General features: G+C 47.2%; 1 protein-coding gene across 3 annotated transcripts in view; it reads right to left on the minus strand.

The window, feature by feature from the left end:
* The window catches only part of LOC116938946 (uncharacterized), a 28,703-nt gene extending 10,915 nt beyond the window's left edge, over positions 1-17,788 (minus strand). The window contains exons 1-6 of one of the 3 annotated variants that reach the window (XM_032946707.2): positions 17,026-17,788; positions 14,365-14,491; positions 11,966-12,893; positions 10,185-10,300; positions 9,329-9,430; positions 1,425-1,654 (exon numbers count right to left, since the gene is read on the minus strand). In XM_032946707.2, coding sequence (XP_032802598.2) covers positions 1,425-1,654; positions 9,329-9,430; positions 10,185-10,300; positions 11,966-12,893; positions 14,365-14,472 — 1,484 coding nt within the window. In that variant the 5' untranslated portion in view covers positions 14,473-14,491; positions 17,026-17,788. Of the gene's footprint in view, positions 1-1,424; positions 1,655-9,328; positions 9,431-10,184; positions 10,304-11,965; positions 12,894-14,364; positions 14,492-16,894 lie in introns of all 3 variants that reach the window. The other 2 variants (XM_032946704.2, XM_032946705.2) reach the window with 2 other exon arrangements.
* Between the last annotated feature and the right edge of the window lie 1,529 nt (positions 17,789-19,317).

Here is a 19,317-nt window from a genome sequence, read left to right on the forward strand (position 1 = left end):
ATGTTCCCAACTCATGAAAATCAACTCATGAGCAGTAAAGAATGTGCAGAAAAAAATAACATGCCATGTAGCACCTGTAATGCACTGTCCCGGCAACAAATGTCTGTTTAACCCAGGTTTTATAATATGTTAAAATAGAGTTTTCACATTATTTGTATTTATACAGTATAGTATTGCGACGAAAGACAACCTTGTATAGAAACAGAATGACAAAAACACACGGAGGAAACATACTGTCTGGTGACTTATGTCCTGCTGCCTGCAACACAAACCTTAGTACTGTAGCAATGTATCCTGCATCATCCACAAGCAGGGTACACAACAAGTGTGGCATTCCACACCCCAGCACTGCCAACAATTGCTAGGAGATAATCGTACATTCTAGCATTTACATTTGTCATGGGGGTGCACCAAATAAGATTTTATACGATTTAGCCAAAACAAAAATACTTTATGTTCTGAAAATCCAGTGATTTAAAAAAGTGCTTCTTAAAATAAACTGGAAAGTCTGTCTTTCTTGTCTAAGCCCCTCTGTCTCCCTCTTGATGTTTCTCTCCATCTCCACCTGTCTCTATGTCTTTGACAAGGTCTCTGTATCAGTCTGTCCATGTCTCTCTTTGCATATCTCCTTGTGTCCCAAGACTCTTTGTTTCCCTATGTGCTTCCTCTCTCTGTCTTTGCCTGTCTCAGTGAAACTGTCTCCCCCTCTCTTTGTCTCCGTTTGCCTTTATTTCTCCATCCATTTGATATTGTCTATCACTCCGTTGTTCTGTCCGCTGCTGTTTATTTGTGTTTTTCTCACAATCCTCTTTCAGTCGTTTTTTTAGGTGAAAATTGTCTATTCCAAAGATGGTAGAATGTACATCCAGAGCAAAACCACAGCCAACTTCCTGAAAGGTGGCAGCTATGTTATTCACCACAGAATAACAATGCAAGTCAATGCCAGACTGGAATTTTAACTCGCAACTCTTCACCTTTAAAGGGACCAGACAGATGGACACAACACCATACATTAAAGCAAAACTTTATCCGAGTTATCAGCAGGTTGTGAGCTCTTAAATACTGATGTGCCTGGTGTTGTAGGCGATAGCACACACACAATCCAGTGCTCTAAAAGGCCCTGCCTTGGAAACCTAGCCATAGGAGCCAAGGCGCACCAACAGCCACTCCCCGGTGTCTCATTCAGGCCTACAGATATACTGCTTCCTGTGCACCTGGTGTGAACGCTACGATTACTATTGCTAATTAAATACTTCCAAGGTTAAACGCATGTTGGAAGGCTTAACAGGATCCAGGCATATGTTTGATTTTGGTGACAAGACATTCATCGTGCACCAAAGAAGTAATGCTGTCACTGTGGCACATGACGCAAGGAGTTGTGAAGAGCTCCAATGGGCACCTCAACTCCAGACGGCTGACGGTACCTGATAGCCAGCTCCAGGTGAGATTTCTCAGCGAGCAATTCAGCCGTGCGTCGCTCCACTTCAAGTGACAGCTGTTTTCCCCGTGCGGCCTGCAATTGCTGCTGCCGCCGAAGCAGTGCTATGTTGAGCGAGGGCAGAAGAGCGATTGCGTCTGCCAGGTCCTCGATGGAACGTCCACCCGAGCCCTGCAGCTTCAGGGCTTGCTGCACGGTGCTCATCACGTGCTCTGTCTGTCAAAAGTTCACCGAGTACAGAGATGCTGCATGATGACGAGCTGACCCCTGACTTCTAATCTTTACATTTTTGTTCAGTGGTTGTCAATAACCCAATGGAAACATGGCGGTGGTCTCATAACCCACTGCGTTAGTCAGCCGGATTACAGGTTTTTAGCCATTCATGTTGGTTTTGAGAAGTTTCAAATACTTTTTTTAAAAGAAATACACGCGATAGTTCTCAGTTAAAAATATACTTCATTGCTTATTATTTAGAAATATATCAGAATATTTATTTATACTGGAGGAATCCGATGAGCCATACAGTTATTTTTCAAAGATGTCAGTAGGAACGAGTAAGAATGTTACAACAACAATCCAAAAACACGATAGGAGTGCAAAGTACAGGCAAGACAAAAAATCACCCCAACACATACAAATGTAATGAGCGACTTCTGCGACACATGTAGAGGGCACTTTATTTATCACACTGGGCACAACACGGGCCAACACTGGTTCTTCTTCACACGAATATATTCTTAGATGCTAACGTCTCTACGACTACACACAGCCGATCACTCGGCGTGGTCCCATCGTCTACGCTTGGCTACGCCGTTGGTTGACAGCGTGACGATGTCGGCGATGGAGACCCCGCAGACGATCTTCCACGTGGTCGGACGACGGAGAGAGATGACGGCGAGTAGTGACGTGGCCAGGACCCAGACCCCACGGACAAGCCCCGAGCTCTGGGTCCGCTCCCCCTCATATCCCCCAGGCGTGACTAAGCCCCGCCTCCGGGCACTCCCTCTCGTGGAACCTTCGAGCAGGTTCCCGAAGTATCTCGGCTCACCCCATCTGTTACCTTTGGCCCAGATCCACCTCCTTCACGGATTGGTTGTTACTTGAACAGTGCCTGTACCCGTTCTTAGGCCTCGGCGAGGTAAGGTAATTGACCCTTTTTACCGGGTAAAAGGGTAAAGGGTAAAAGTGTCAACATGCCAAGCGGTAAGGTAAAGGGTAGGGTAAAGGTATCGTGGATGAATTACCCGGTAGGGTAAAGGTAGCGTGAAGTATTACCCGGTAAATACGGTACCTTGTTTACCGCTAAAAGCTCCGTGGCGCAGTCCGTGGCCTCCATTTAATATTTTAAAAAACTTTTTTTAAAACACGCTTTTATGAAATGTACTAGTGATGGCAGAACTCTACGACTCCAGGAAGTGGCCCCGAAGCTTGCCATAACGTAAGGGACCGTGGCCAATTACAGCCAACGTCAGTTGATCGTGGACAATTAGACCCAAGCCGAAACATAACGTATGAAAAAGAATGTTTATAAAATATATATTTAATGATAGAATATAGTATTGTCATTAGTATGACATAAGTATACCAAGTTTGCAGTCGATACCACATTGGGAAGTGGGTTAAAATTGAGTTACAAGATTTGAGGATACAACGACAACAACAACGTGCGTGTAAAATTGGAATCATCAAGAGTATTCTATATTAATAAAGCACTCTACCTAGCATTTACCATTATAAACCTTTTTAATGTGTAGTACCCCAGTAATTACCCTGTAATCGGGTAATTTGGATGGGGTAAGGGTAAAAGGTAGGGTAAAGGTTGGCTCGTTGCTTTTTACCTTTTACCTTACCTGCTAAAGGGTAAAAGGTAGGGTAAAGTGATTGTATTGTAGTAAGGTAAAAGTAGGGTAAAGGTAGGCTCGTTTTTACCTTTAACCTTACCTTGCCGAGGCCTACCTGTACTTCCTGCAGGAACAACCCGCAGGAACATTTAACAACATCTAAAAGGCACGGGATGATGGGAAAATGGCGAGAAAGAACAACAGAGTAAAGAGAGATAACCATCAACATAAGTGTAGTGGGTATAAACACTCTCAACCAGGCTTAGGAGGCAACACGTTTATTCAACATGAACTGACTAACACCTGGGGTCACGACCCCTTCACCCGAATAGCTAGGATGATAACACACCCGACCTAGCTAACCTAACACACACTATTGCGCACTCAACCTACCCCCCCTGCACGAGTCTGAGTCCCCATGTGGGGTCTTCATCAGACTTCAATGCTCAGTCTTCTCCGCAGCTCAAACTGCCTGATCCTCTCCTCGGGGACCGGCTTTTCCCTGGTGCAGGTACTGTCCCCATCCTCCATCCACACGAGGCGGTTACCGTATGCACCCCACCCTGCCAGTGCGGGTACTGTACGCACCCCGCCCTGACAGTACATCGCGGGGTGTACCTTGGCCCAGCGAGTTCCATGCCCGGCGGTACGCGACGAAGTCGCTACATCAGCAACCAACACAATCCCGGTCCAGAACAGGGGCGGTCTTCATCTCCAGCACAGGGGGTGTGCACACCACCGGAACCCCCGGAGAAGTAGGTGGCGGCATCAAAGGTGCAGCAGGCTCGACGGCGGCAGGCAACTCCTCAAGTTCGGTGAGGCTTCGAAGTCCGTAAACTGTCATGGGCTCGGACGCTGTGGGCAGCACGACACAATCCTTCTGACTTACTGTCATGGGCTCGGACGCTGTGGGCGGCACGACACAATCCTTCTGACCTCTGCCCTCCGCCCGCACAACCCCGGGCTCGTTAGACATAACAGACACCGGCCGGCTAGTCCTTGGGGATGAAGAATAGCTCGAGGAGGAACAAACGTTTTCAACCGCGACGGATGGACAAACCACCGGCGGCCTCCCACCCGCATATGTACACACTGCGGCCGTTTGACCTCGATTACTTCCGCGGGACCTTGCCAAGGCTTATGCAGCTTACGGGACGTACCCACCAGCAACCGTGGGCAATGCAACCATGCCGTCACCTATGGACCACAGTAGCATGTGATCCCGTTTCCCTTCATTCCACTCGTTAGCCTCCTGTGCTTTGGCGGCGTTCACTTTGGCTGTTTCTCGAGCCACCGAAATGCGTCCCAGGTGGATCTACATATGACTCAGGCAATTTGGATTTCCCCTATTCCTGCGACGAACCCAATTGCGGATCCGTGAGGAGGTACATTTTCCCTCCCATACATAAGAAAAAACAGCGAAAATCTCGTGGAAGCATGGGGGTCCATCCTATACGCAGCCAAATACACTCGGAACATGCAAACCCCATTAGTTTGCGTCGCGTCGACTGCCTGACAGAGCATGAATGTCAGAGTTCTATTCAGCCGCTCTACCATCCCATCCGTCTGGGGATGGTATGGCGATGTTCTAATTTTCTTAGTGCCCAAAGCATCACAGACCTCGTGCAGCAGCTTCGAGGAAAAATTCCGGCCCTGGTCAGTGAGCAACTGCTCAGAGGGCCCCTTTGTCCATGACATATCCGTACAAAACGCCTCAGCAATCGAAGCTGCCGACTGGTCAGGCAGTAGCCAAGCCACAGGCCATTGCGAAAAATACTCAACCCCCACCAAGAGGAATTTATTCACACTTGGAGTGGCCAGGAAGGGCCCGAGGATAGAGCGCAACCAACTCGTTAATCCGTGAAACCGAAATAGATTGCAGCGGAGGCTAGTTTCCAACGCGCACACTCGGGACACCTTTGGACTAAGTGATAGACATCACTAGACTTACCTGGCCAATAATAGTCATGCTGCAGTGTTAACGTCTTCCGGACCCCAAGATGCAACAATTTAACCTCATGCACCACTCGAATCAATTCGCCTCGAAGAGAGGTGGGGACGACAATGTCACACCACATCGTCCCTCAATATCAAGAGGTCATCCTGAAGGACCATTCGCGGCCCATCAGCAGGCGCCAAAGCTTTCGGTTCCAATTCCGCGCGACGCCGCAAGGCCGTCAGAGAGCTCATCTCCAATTGCTCTCGAACCCATTCCGAGTGCATAAGGTGTAAAACGCTATCCGCAGGTGCAAACACCTCGGCAGGCTTTGCATCCTCGTACGCTGCCATGACGGTAGCAGAATCTGCTGTTGGAGGTTTACAACGGCCCGCACAGGACGAACATGCACAGCTAGGTGACTCAGGCAAACGGGACAACGCGTCCGCGTTGCAATGTCGAATCTCCTTCCCAGTCCGTACAATAGCACCAATCACACCATCGGTCGCATCGGCATTATTCTCAAAGTGGTTGTCGCATGAGCCAATATTGTACCCGCCCGGACCATAACCGTTCCTAGGCATACGTTAAACACCTGCAAGAATGGTTCCTGGTCAATGCGAAGGACCGTCTGTGCGCCTACCAGCGCCAATCCACGGGTTGCCGTATTCGACGGGGTCAACACCCGCCCTTGGATCTACCTTATCCAACCGCTTGCGATAGCGTAACGGTACGAGCATATGCGAGCTCAGTGAAATTTCCACCAAGTCCTGAGCGAGGGCTTGGATCATGACACACGCTGCCGAACTCTTGTGCGGAAACGGCAAGAAAAACAATTTGCAACCTGACGGCATTTCTACGCAACCTTGATTGACCAGAATCTTAACAGGCATCTTTCTTATAAAATGTGTACCCAGGAGGCATGGCACGGCCAGCATGCTTGAGATGAGCACAGGCCCGACCACAGCGACTTCACCAATTTCAATACGGGCTTCCACTTGCCCAATGGTGCCCATGCTCCCACCGTTCGCCGCGACACAAACATTCACAACGGGTCGCAAGCGCCTTACAGATAATGGTAACAATTGGAAAATGACATCGGAAATAATGGTGGTCGAAGCTCCAGTGTCAACCAAGACACGAACCTCAATTCCCTGAATAAAGCCAGATACCACCGAGGAACCCGCAACCGCCGGGATTACCCGACGCGCCAATTTTCTCCACTGCGTCCCCGAGCTAGGCCACCCATGCGTAACAAAATTCTGCTGCCCAGTGTAAATGTGTGCGTAAGAGATGACCCTCGAACCCCTAGATGTTTGAGATTGCACTATGGGCCGGGTGTCTGATGTGTCTCGACTCGCCTGTTGGGTCCGAGATGTGGCCGTCGGTGGAGCTGAGGGCGCCGGAGTCGCGGTCGCTACCCAAGGACCTTTCTGACATCCCCGCGCGAAGTGCCCCAGCTGGACGCAGCGGAAGCAGGTCAGTGAAGACCACCGCAGCATGCCGTCTCCTCGCTCCTGCGATCTCCAGCTCCGCTGGCGCCGCGCGGCATCGCCTCTCATCTGACTCCACACCGGGAGCGCAGCAGCGATGTCCTCCTTCAACGTCGCCTCTTCAGCTGGACGCACCACGACGTACCGCGGCAACCACCCCTTCGGCTCCCAGTCCCGGCTGGGATCCCCCATCCACGCAGCCATCCGAGTCCATCGTTGCAAATTCTCATGGGCATAAAGACACCTGGCGGCCCATCGGGACGTCTGTTCATTTTCATCCGACCCAGGTAAGATAACTCCCATCTGTCGTGCCAGTTCCAAAATCCTTTCCATGACGAGCGAGTCGAGGGCCTTCGGATCCACATCAGGGTAAGCTGCTCCCGCCAGAGCGCCTTGCGGTAGGCGAGAGGCGTCTCGGCCTCCCCTCGCCTACGATGAATACATTTCCTGCGCCTGTCGGAAGGCGGCTTGTACACGTCTGTCATCTCGGCATAAGCACCCTGAAGTGTGGCCTTCTTAGCAGCGGGAATAGCCCTGAAAACAGCAAGAGCGTCGTCGTCCAAAACAGTTGGCAGGGCCATCAGCGCCTCTTCTTCCGTCCAATGCACCGATCGGAAGGCCGCTTCAAATCGCCAAGTGGAGGCGCTCCAATCGCCTCCTGCTGCGACAAATTCTGTAACTTCAGGTAATCTGCGAGTACGGTCGGTTCCTCTATTTTCGTTTCTAGTGGCTGATGCCGCAGTCTTGCACACCACGCTCGATTTGTAAAATGGCGAACTCCATCCGCGCGTCCTCCTTACCGCCCGTAATGGCGGCCCCCTGCTGCGCATTCTCCACGCCACGTGTAATAGCACCCGTCGCGCCAGCGTTTGTTCCCGCCAAAACATAAATTCGAGACTCCTGGTCGTTCTTTCACGGGGATGTCAGTGCAGAGTGTCCCGCCACCATAGTCTCCGTGACGAGCGTTACCAACTGCATGACAACCGCCTGCAACAGGTCCAGCTGGACCGACACCACCCGCCAGTCGTATTCGGTACGTTGGTGTGGAGTGGCTGCTCCGGGATCCACCATCTCTGGCGCAGCCAACTCACTCGCCGTGGCTTAAATAACCGGGACCATGGTTCCCGGGGCTGGTGGGAGGTCTTGGGTCGCACTTTCATTAGTCGTAAGAAAGAAGCCACAGGTGGGTTCCTTTTCTTCTCATGTTTAGGCATATTCCCTTCTTCGCTGTCTAGACAATTCTGTTTCCAACCACTTCTGACTCCAATGTAATGAGCGACTTCCGTGACACCTCGTGTAGAGGGTACTTCTTTATTTATCACACCGGACACAACACGGGCCAACACTGGTTCTTCTTCACACGGATATATTCTTAGATGCTAACGTCTCTACGACTACACACAGCTGATCACTAGGCGTGGTCCCATCGCCTACGCTCGGCTACGCCGTTGGTTGGTGGCGTGACGATGTCGGCAATAGAGACCCCGTAGACGATCTTCCACGTGGCCGGACGACGGTGAGAGATGACAAGTAGTGATGTGGCCGGGACCCAGACCCCACGGACATGCCCCGAGATCTGGGTCCGCTCCCCCTTTGTCCCCCCTGACGTGACTAGGCCCCGCCTCTGGGCACGCCCTCTCGTGGAACTTTCGAGCAGGTTCCCGAAGTATCTCGGCTAACCCCACGTGTTACCTTTGGCCCAGATCCACCTCCTTCACTGATTGGTTGTTACTTCAACAGTGCCCGTACCCATACTTCCCTTTCCAGGCCAGCAAGTGTCACTGTCATTACACAAATAAAACTAAACCATCCCCATCCTGCCGGGCAAAGCCCACTGAGGTTTTTACTTATTTTTTAGACGTAACCTGGACACAAACAATAGCTCAACAAAGTGGCTTATCATTTGGACATTTATATGGAACATGAAAATTGTTACAGTATTTTTACAGTATTAAAATTTTCAATGTTGTATAATGTTACAAAAAAACTTTAATGTTTCTATTGCCAGCAATGGAGAAAATCTCCACCGTTTTGGCCATTTTGTAAAGATGTCAATCTAACCCATAGTGTCCAGTGGTGTAGTATATACAAAAAAACACCGCTTAATTTGTTTATGCAATCACTCAGTTTTTGAACATGCAAATCCTCAAAAAATACGCTGCGTGATGAATATCAGTAAATGTGATTCAGGTTTACAAATCAACCCCGATGAAGCTTGGAGAGCGGATTTGAGTTCAAAAGAACTCACAAACAAACACCTTGTGACTCAACACAGACGATCCCTGAGTTTGATCTTCCACGAAGCACGTGGTCCACATTAAACCGCATCCACTGCACAAACCACAGCAGTAGATGCGAATACCTGATGCATACATGGAAAATTAAAAACTCTCCAGTGTGCGACTGTGGTCATCCGGAACAGACCATACAACACATAACGACACAATGCCCGATCCACAACTATGAAGAAGACATCACAGTGATACACTCCGCTGCTCATGACGTGGTTATCTGGCTTGACCACCTGAATGTGAAATTGTAGTTGTTGCTCTGCATCTACATCAGCTGTGCGAAAAAAGAGGTTTAACAAACTGTGCAAGGGTTGGTGCAAAGTTCTCACCATTTTATCTGCATCCTGCTGCACCTTTTCTAATGAGGCCACAATATATTCTTTATTCTCCGCCAACTTCTTATGCTGCCGTGTCAATAAAAGATGCTCCTCCTGCGCAGCCACAATGCACAAACACTTTACACTCACTGTAGGGACGCGAGGCCGATATAGCCCATTGAACACGAAGCCATCACACATTAACAGATGCTCGGAAATGTTATCCCATAGCCATACAGGTCTCCATGTTAATATGTGGAGGACTTGCACAGTTCCTAATTGATATTTAAGCAAATAAGAAATTACAGACTTCTCATCAGGAGGCCCAGTTGTTCCTGACATGTAATTATATTATGCAAAATCCTTCACTGGGTCAACATCACTCTTATTTACCACTGTGATCACACCCAATGCATCATTCTCATGGACTTTACTCTAGGCAACATTAAACATTGTAGAAGGCAAACACTGTCCAAAGATTTTGATTTAAAGCTTTCGTGACTGCAGGGATTCATATTCTTGGTTCTTTCGGTAAAGTCACGTAGAAGGAAAGCAATAAAATAATAAAAATATAAAACAATACAATTCTCACGACGTTTCGACTGCAACACAAGCAATCAGCATCAGGTGTGAAAACCACAGCAAGAAAATTTAAAAAAAGTGGCAGTTATTTTTAACGTTATTGTTTTATATTTTTATTATTTTATTGTTTCCCTTCTACATGACTTTACCGAAATAACCAAGAATATACTGTCCAAAGATGTATGGGGATTTCACGTATCCTAGACTGGTCCACAATTTTCCCCGATAAAGGGAAGTTATGGTAGTATGCATAAAATGATGTCAAGTACAAGGGCACTACCCTCACCTTCAGCTTGCTTAAGAGGTCGAGATGGCGTTTATGCTCCAGGAAGACAAGGTCTGGGGTGCACTGCTCGTAGCCACCCAGTTCCTTCACCATATATTTCACTTCCGCAACACCCCCTGCTTGCATACACACGAGGCACACATCACAGTGCTATTACAGTTGATCATCGATTATCCGGCGTGCCATTATCAGGCTTCCAACATTATCCGGTGGTCCCAGGCCAATCCGGCAAAACCAGCAAAACCGCTCCAAAGGCTGTAACCAGTCCGGCCATCGTCAAACACAATCATGTTGTTGAAACATGTACGTAGTGCGTACAACACCCCATGCAGAGTCAACGGGATTGAAGTGGTAAATACGGTACCGTAAATACAGTACCTTTTTATAGGATATTTGTGTCTATTTGCATGTTTATTTATGCCAATTTCATATAGCAAACAAATGTAAAACACTAAATACAACACCTAAAACCATGTCATACAAAAATATGCAAAAATAATCTTTGTTAAATAATGAGTAATTGGCCGGCATTTTTGAAAATCCGACACCCCCCCCCCCCCCCGAAAAATCGATGATCTACTGCTACTAGGCTTGTTTAACCAGGAAAGTCTCACCGAGTCTGAAGACTCTTTGCTTGGAGGGTCCTGCCAAGTGTTTTTCAGTTGGGGGGCGATGTTGCTGCTGTGCAATCCCATGAGCCATTTTTCAGGATTTTTTTAGCATTCAGTCCATAAGCCAAGACCAGCTATTTTAATTGTCAGTAACACCAGATGTGACACAACAACGAGCGGAGCGCCGGGCGGCTAAAACACAGCAAGTTGGCCCAGTAGGGGGCACAGGTGGTGCATCGGCCAGTCATCTCAGTCAGTCGACCCACGGCACTTGGGTCTGCCCCATGACCTCCTGCCAGCGGGCGTTCGACACTTCACGTGGCCTTAACGTGCACAAAGCCTGGTACAAGCGCCGTGGTGACGTCACCGCCACTTAGTGGCGCATGGCGGTTATTGTTGACATGACTTTAATGGTTGTAATTCATTTACGCGATAACCATTTGAAATGAGCGGGTTATTAAATAAGCCGTGTAAATACATAGGTACTACTAAAGTTTTGCTGCTTCAGGTAGTACCAATTTCAATGTGTGCTCTGGCCCATCCATCCAGGCACCATCCACCTTTAGCAAACAGCTCACCTGTTAAGGCTGGTGACGAGCTTTGAGCTCTGGCTCAGTGCCTCCGAGATCAAACATTGCGTCCAATTCACAAAATATTTGCGCATTAGAAATTGCCTTTATAATTATAAATACATTGTGTGTTTTTAGCTATGGGAGAAAATCGGAGAACCCTGAGAAAACCTATGCAGAACAGGGGGACAGCATACAAACTCCACATATAGAGGTGTCCCAAATCAGGAATGAACCCAGGCCTCGCTTCCTCCGAGACACGAGTGTTACCACTGCGTCACCCTGCCGCCTATCACTCATTGCCGTCCACTGTTGTGCACACAAGTATAGTTAGATTGCACACAGCTATAGAATAAAAACAAGTTAACAACTTGAAAGATGAGTCCAGACCGGGTCTGGACTGCTGACTGAATGTTTACCCAATTTACAAATGCTTTTAACAAATTTAAATTCTGATCTTTGCACTGCAGTCTACATTCTCCATTTGCAGCACTCTAGTCAACATAGGCACATGTTAATGCAAAATTGGCCTCAAGGATAGATACAATTTGTGTTCATAACATAATAACCAAGATAATATCAATCCAATAATAATGCTTACTTGTCAAAGGGATGCTGCAGTTGGTGTTTGCTTCAGCATTTGTGTTTATCTGCCCAGTTGTTTGATCTTCCACCTCATTGTTGGGTAAAGATACCTTTAAACATTGTTCAGCAAGCTGTGATGTGTTTTCTACATCTTGGTTGTTCACACCACGTTGGTTGTCATCCATAATTTCAGCCGCGATTGCGTTGCTCGTGTTGGCACCATCCAGCTTGTGCATATCTTCTGCTGTCGCCAGATTTGCTGGCTCCACCTGGGACTGTAATGCCGGATTTTCATGAGTTTCACAAGCAGCTTGCGATGGCAAATTATTCTGTCTCCCGCCAGGAGCAGCTGTCTGTTCAAGAGTCGGTGCAGGCGTTTCCTCCGAGCTTGGGACATCGGTAGGCGGCGTGCGTGGTAATTGTCTTCCCGTGGGAATTGCGTTGCTCGCTAAATTTTCAACTAACTTATTAACTATTTTCATAGGTTCAAGATTTTTCTCTTTTCCTTTTTTATGTTTATCAGGCTGCGTGGTTTGATGTTTTGCAGGCATGACGAGCAAGTCACTTTGACCAGCTACTGGCCCTTGTTGATCAATGTCATACGCTTCATAATAAAAGAGCTGAGACGGCAGCGCTGGCAGGATTCCTGGTGCCGGTGTCCGTGGAATCTGTCGGCCGGGGTGCAGCAGGTTTCCAGGCTTAGGGTAGTCGATTAGGCGCCGCTTAGGACTCGCCATCTCCTCATGCTCCACTGCTTTCCTTTTTCCCACTTTACCATCGTTGAGCTCTTCGGCTACGCGCTCGAAAGCACTGGCATCCCTCGACACGTCCGAGTTTTCTGAGAAATCCAACTTCAGCTGCGTGGGTTGTCCAGGGGTCACAAGTGGAGAGCGAGGTAATTCCCGAGCGCCACGGAAAGGAGTACCGAGACTCATAGGAATCCCCTGTATATCAGAAGGCGCAGAATGTGGTATGTTGATTATATTCAAATATTACCATTTTCCTTTACCACTTATGATAATTATAATTCTAACCACAATCCTACTCTATGCATTGCTGCGACATTGCATATTCCAGAGATGTAATAGTTATATTACACTATTTTAAATGTAGGGGTGACGCATTCCTGTAATCCAGCATACAAATCTGCTTGCATGTGGTGGATCATGCAGACCTGTGAAACTCCTAAACCTGCTCAATTGCAAGATGGCCAAAGGATGGCAGCACAGCAATCGGTTCATGTACAGGTCTCTCCAAACGCGAGCGTTTCCAAAATGTGTGGATTTTCTAATTGTTTCTCACAAGGAAAAAAAACGAATGTTGTCCGTTTCCCAATTTTATACCAATTGTGCTATTTGTGCAATGTCATGAGACAAAAGTATCCATTCAGAACTTTTGCAGAACACTGCATGAGCTCATGTTGGAGAACGGCCTCGGGAAGATGATCACAGAATTGTACGATGTCCTATCAAGTGATTTATTTTATTCACACTAAGGGTGCTGCAATTTACCACATGCCCTGCTAGACATATGTTCACCACATGTATGCATATATGTATGTTGAACTTTTTTCACACCGTATGTAGCCAAAAATGGTAATTGGAGGTGCAAGGGAAAATCAGAGGTGCGGGAGGAAATAGGAGATGGGGGGGAATTCAGAGATGTAGGGAGAATTCAAAGATGTGGGGGGAAATGGGAGGTGCAGGGAAAAGCAGAGGTGTAGTGAAAGGGATATTTTTTATTATCAAGACGCGGAACTTTGCCAAATTTATTTAAAATTAAATATATAGTAAAAAAAATGGTTGTGCAGTCATTGGTGACTGGGCTAGACCATCAACTCGCTCCACATGAAAAGAGTTTAATCGCGGGTGGATGAAAACCAATTTTTAAACCCACTCCCGAGTCACCCAGACACCTCAGGCAAATGGCATTTAAAAGAAAATTGCCAGAATACAAATGCTGGACCCACATGAGGACTTGAAATTCAATGAATTTTTTTTTATATCATCAGAAATGAATGATGCCCATATAAGCCGCATTCATATCAGCAAATGGCTGAAGGTGCTCACCAAACCCTGAACCCATCTTGCTAATCACACATTGCCACTTTCCTACTTGACATCTCTCCTCAATCGGTCTCTCTAGGCTGGAGTTTTTCCCAATCTCTTGACCTCACATATCATCACCATGCTCAACTTTTCAATTTGTATATTCGGTCTGGTCACTGAACACCCAAATCAAGTTCATTACTCTTTGGCCAGCATATTATTTGTCAAAATTACATGTACCATGGTGAGGCATGAGTGCAGATTGTGTCCCTATGCTCACTCAGTGCCACAAAAGCAATGCTGTCTGGGTTAGAGTTTTTAAATCCTCTGGTTATGAAATACAAGGACTTTTGCATTCCTCACTCACATCTCGTAGTTTGTGCCCCTGGCCTGGGGTCAGGCCCTGGGTCTCAGATGGCGGCACGTTCTCCATCGGCACGTTCTCCATCGGCACAATCCCACTTGATTCGCTCATCCCTCCCTACCACATCAATCTGCGGGGGATGAAACCAAACAGTACATGTTATCAACATTTGAAGGTAACAGGATTGAAGCAAGGATCTGCTGAGAAAACAATGCCTGGGTGATAGTTTCAAAGCTGCAGTAACCAGGAGTGATGCACTATCACTTTTTACTGTATGGCTGCATACTGAATACCTTATCTTGGTATTTTTTACATCCAAATGTAAAGCCGAGTATAGTAATACCTCTGCTATCTAGAATTTGGATATATCTAGCCCTAAAACAAACCCAACCCTGATGCACACGGCCCCTCATGCACACAGCCCTGATACACACACAGCCAAGATACACACACAGGCCTGACACGCAAAGAGCCCTGACACACACACAGCCCCGACACCGGTCTGACATACACACAGCCCTGACACACAGAGCCCTGTCACATACACGGCCCTGACACATACACAGCCCTGATAGACACACAGCCCTGACAAACTTGACACACAAACAGCTGATACGCACAGCAAACTGCGATGCCATGTTGCAAGGAACTGGCACCCATATCCGGCAGGGAGATATGGGTGCAAGTTGGTGCACTGCGGTGGCGAGATGTTAACTACCTCGCCTGATATACAGGTCGTGAGTTCGATCCCGACCCTGACCGCCTGTATATTTGGAGTTTGCATGTCTCTCTCTCCCCGTGGTCGCGTGTATTTTTCTCCGGGTCATCCGGTTTTCCCCTCCACATTTAGAAGCAACATCACTGCTATAAAGCTTATTAGCCAGTTTCACCACCATGGGAGCATGACAAGTCCGACTCTGCCGAGACACTGAATATCAAAAACGCATCCAGTTTGGCTTGTCTTCAACCAATGTGGCTGTTATTATAGACTCCTGGTGTGGGCGTGTGACTTAATAAATGCGTAATAGAAATACTTGTGGACTGTATAAATATTAAAAAATTCCAGTGGAAAGGGCAGTGTTAGCCAACCGTGCTAATTGCACCTCAAGATTAGCACGGTTGACCACGTACGGTGTGAAATAAGTTCAACGTACATACACTAAAAAATAAGAATAGGTTTTACCCTTTCTGGCAATAAAATAGGTGTTTAATCGAAAAATAAAATAGGTGTTAAGATGTTCAAACACCAAAACAGAAACCTGCATTAAAACCACACACTTGTGGTGAACATGCAAAAAAAAGCAATATTAAAAAAAACTTTTTTTTAAACACGCTTTTATGAAATGTACTAGTAATGGCAGAACTCCAATACTCCCGGAAGCGGGCCCCGGAAGCTTTCCATGACATAAGGAATCGTGGCCAACGACAGCCAACGTCAATTCACCATGGACAATTAAACCCAAGCCAAAACATAACATGGAAAAAAAATTGATTTAAAGCTTTCGTGACTGCAGGGATTCATATTCTTGGTTCTTTCGGTAAAGTCACGTAGAAGGGAAACGATAAAATAATATAGCAGTGATGTTTTATATATTTTGTATTATTTTATTGTTTCCCTTCTACGTGACTTTACCGAAAGAACCAATAATATAGAAAAAAATGTTTTATTTTTTTAATACCAAGTTTGCAGTCGATACCACATTGGGAAGTGGGTTAAAATTGAGTTAAAAGATTTGAGTTAAATAAAAGCGTGTGAAAAGGTCCCATTTTGTCGCTGTTCACCCCGAGCTAACACATTCCTGCGGAGGGGGCTGGTAGGAACGTTGGTTGCTCGGTCAGTGGCCAGGGTCAACGGCGGCACCACGTGGTGTATTCCGCAAATATGCCCGACTGTGAGGGCGGACACAAGCCGGCGCGAGTAGGTTAAATGTTGAGTTTTATAAGGGCACCACGGGGTGACCAGCTCCTCCCCACCCAGCCCCACCCTCCCCACCCAGCCCCTCCCCTGTTATATATCCGAATGTCCGGATACACGTGGACAGACATCCACAATTAATCCCCTGCCTCCTGTGAGAATTAATCCCGGATGGGCTTCCAGTCCACTACGTTTCCTACCAGTATAAACGCTCTGATTGTGCGTCGTCTTTGTACTGTGCGCCTTTTGGCGTTCTCTGGTGGCGAGACGATGCCCTCAAGAAGACTGCGGTCTCAGGCGCAGGCTAATCAGTTTCAAAGACAACGCATGTAACAGTATTATCAGAGCATGTTTGTTTGCATGTTCACGGCAGGCACCGTCTGTGCGGTTGATGAAGTAGTTGATTCACAGCCAAAAGTTTCAATTTGGCGTTTGAACATCTTTTAACGCCTCCAGAGAGGGTAAAACCTATTCTTATTTGTTTAATACTTTGATGCTGGCAAAGAGGTCCACATTGTGTAACCGTACGCGCCAGATGTACGCGCAAGCATTTGCCGGCCTCGTTTCGTCGTCACTTTTCAAATACAAAAAAAAATTTTGGCGCCAAAAAAACTTTACGGAGACGCCCGAAGCGGCCTTCGAGACGCCCCGACGCGGAGCCGACTGCTCCACTCGGCAGCGAACACCTCGCCCTATGTGCAGAGAGAGAGAGACAAGGCCACAAAGACGAGCAACGCGGCGCTGTTTACTGGGAGGTCCACGAAGGGCTGGAGGTGACGGACGGAGGCTGAGGCGGCGGTGTTGGCGGCGGCGTTGGTAGCGGCTGAGGCGGCCGCGTTTCGGTGGCGGCAGATTCGTCCGCGCCGCCACCGGATTCACGACGACGACAACAACAACGAAGACTTGAGGACGATTAACGTTGAGGACACGGAAGGGGGCCTTGTCGCTCACGGCCCCGCTGATGAGGCCCCCCGTGGCTGGTGCTGTGTTGTGAAGTCGATCCGACTTCAAAAACGGGAGTCGAATCGATTCCCGGTTTCGTTTACCGTACAGCGCGGTGGTTTAGTGATCGATTCCATTTTTAGTTAACGAGCGTTGAATCGACAGCCGACGATCGATTCCAAATCTTGGAATATCAATTCCACCTTTTAATTTCAATTAATCAATTACTCATTAATTTAATAAGCGGTCACTCGCGCAAACATGAAACTTCTTGTACGACAATCTGTAGTAGATTTGGAAGCTATTAATCGGTGTGAGGTGGGGTTTTAAAATAAGTTATAGATTTGAATTGCTATTATTCATCGGTTAGTGATGCATTACAGTAAATCTGAAACTTGTGTAGTGTTGTAAGGACGAGCAGACTTCTTAATGGAGGCACACTCTGTTTATTGTATTATTTCCTTATACAATGCTTAACACACACAGAGGGATATTCGGTCCCCTCACCCGATACCCTAGGGAGGTACAGCCTCCGGACCTGGCGGGACTCACACGTCTACCGCTAACCTCCTTGATACCTAAGGAGGTACAACCTCCGGACTTGGCGGGACTCACACGTCTACCGCTATCCTAGTCCTCCGGCTAGGACCTAGGGGAGGCTATCTGACCCACCGCTGGCCCGGTGGGTCCTGACCACTGGGTATGCCGAGCCTTAGCCCTTAGAAGGGCTGAAAGGCTGGTCCAGGGTCTTAGCTAGGCTTCAGCCCAGTCTTCTGTCTTCGTGCAGGGAGAGAACTCCTCGAGGTCCGTTGGGTCACCCGTCTTATACCCCTTCGTGGCCAGGTAGAACCAATCATACATTCCCACGTGGAACCGTCTGATTGGTTCGCACCAAACCCTGGCCACGATCCGTTTCACCTCGACTGACCCCAACCGTTGTACCCAGGGGTAATGCTGCACCGCCCTAGTGGCAACGCGGGTTACGCAACAGCGCGTAGTTAACACCTCTACACTTGTAAGCGAAAATCAGACCCCGACGTGATATTGATTACATCCATTCGTGTGCAATTTGTAAGGCCGCGGTGACACAGACTTATTTCATTTAAAGGGTTATAATCCCTTGTTCATCATGACGTCCTTTTTTACTTTGATGTCTCAAAAGGCTTTTGACTTTTAAACATTTCGTGACTGCAGGAATTCATATTGTCACGTAGATAGTAATAATAGGGGTTTTTCCCCCTTTTTTCTGGCAACAAAACTGAAACCTTTTTACAAGGATTCATGTTACTGCATTAACCACAATACCTGCAGTCAAAATGCAAAGAAAAAAACATACTAAATTTTGATTTAAAGCTTTCGTGACTGCAGTGATTCACATTCTTGGTTCTTTCGGTAAAGTCACGTTGAAGGGAAACAATAAAATATTGAAATATATGTAAAACAATAAAATTCTCACGACGTTTCGACTGCAACACAAGCAGTCATCATCCCTTCAACGTGACTTTACCGAAAGAACCAAAAACATACTATGATAATATATGCATTATGAGACCTCCTTTGCCAGTAACAAGATATAGTAATAGGTTTTTACCCTTTTATCTGGCACAAAAACTGACACCTTTATGCAAGGAATCATGTTTGCAATAACCACAATACAAGCAGTCAAATTGCAAACAAAAAAAGACACCTCTGATAATGATATTGGCACTGTCCTTGAATTTGATTGGTCCACACCCGAGACGGCTTTTCTTAGAGCCTAGTCTCTACTGGTGTTGGACCAGAAGACGCCAACACCAGTGGAGACTCGGCTCTAAGAAAAGCCGTCTCGGGTGTGGACCAATCAAATTCAAGGACAGTACATATCATTATCAGAGTTGTCTTTTTTTGTTTGCAATTTGACTGCTTGTATTGTGGTTATTGCAAACATGATTTCTTGTATAAAGGTATCAGTTTTTGTGCCAGATAAAAGGGTTAAAACCTATTACAATATATGCATTGTCCTTGAAACTGATTGGTCCACACCAAGGGACGGCTTTCTTTTGAGCCTCTACCCAATTGGTGCTCGACCAGATGACGCCAAAAAAAGAGTTGAGAGAGAG

Source organism: Petromyzon marinus, chromosome 5, assembly GCF_048934315.1.
Source record: "Petromyzon marinus isolate PM22_M1 ecotype Great Lakes invasive population chromosome 5, UKy_Petmar_22M1.pri1.0, whole genome shotgun sequence".
In the NCBI taxonomy this organism is placed as follows: domain Eukaryota; kingdom Metazoa; phylum Chordata; class Hyperoartia; order Petromyzontiformes; family Petromyzontidae; genus Petromyzon; species Petromyzon marinus.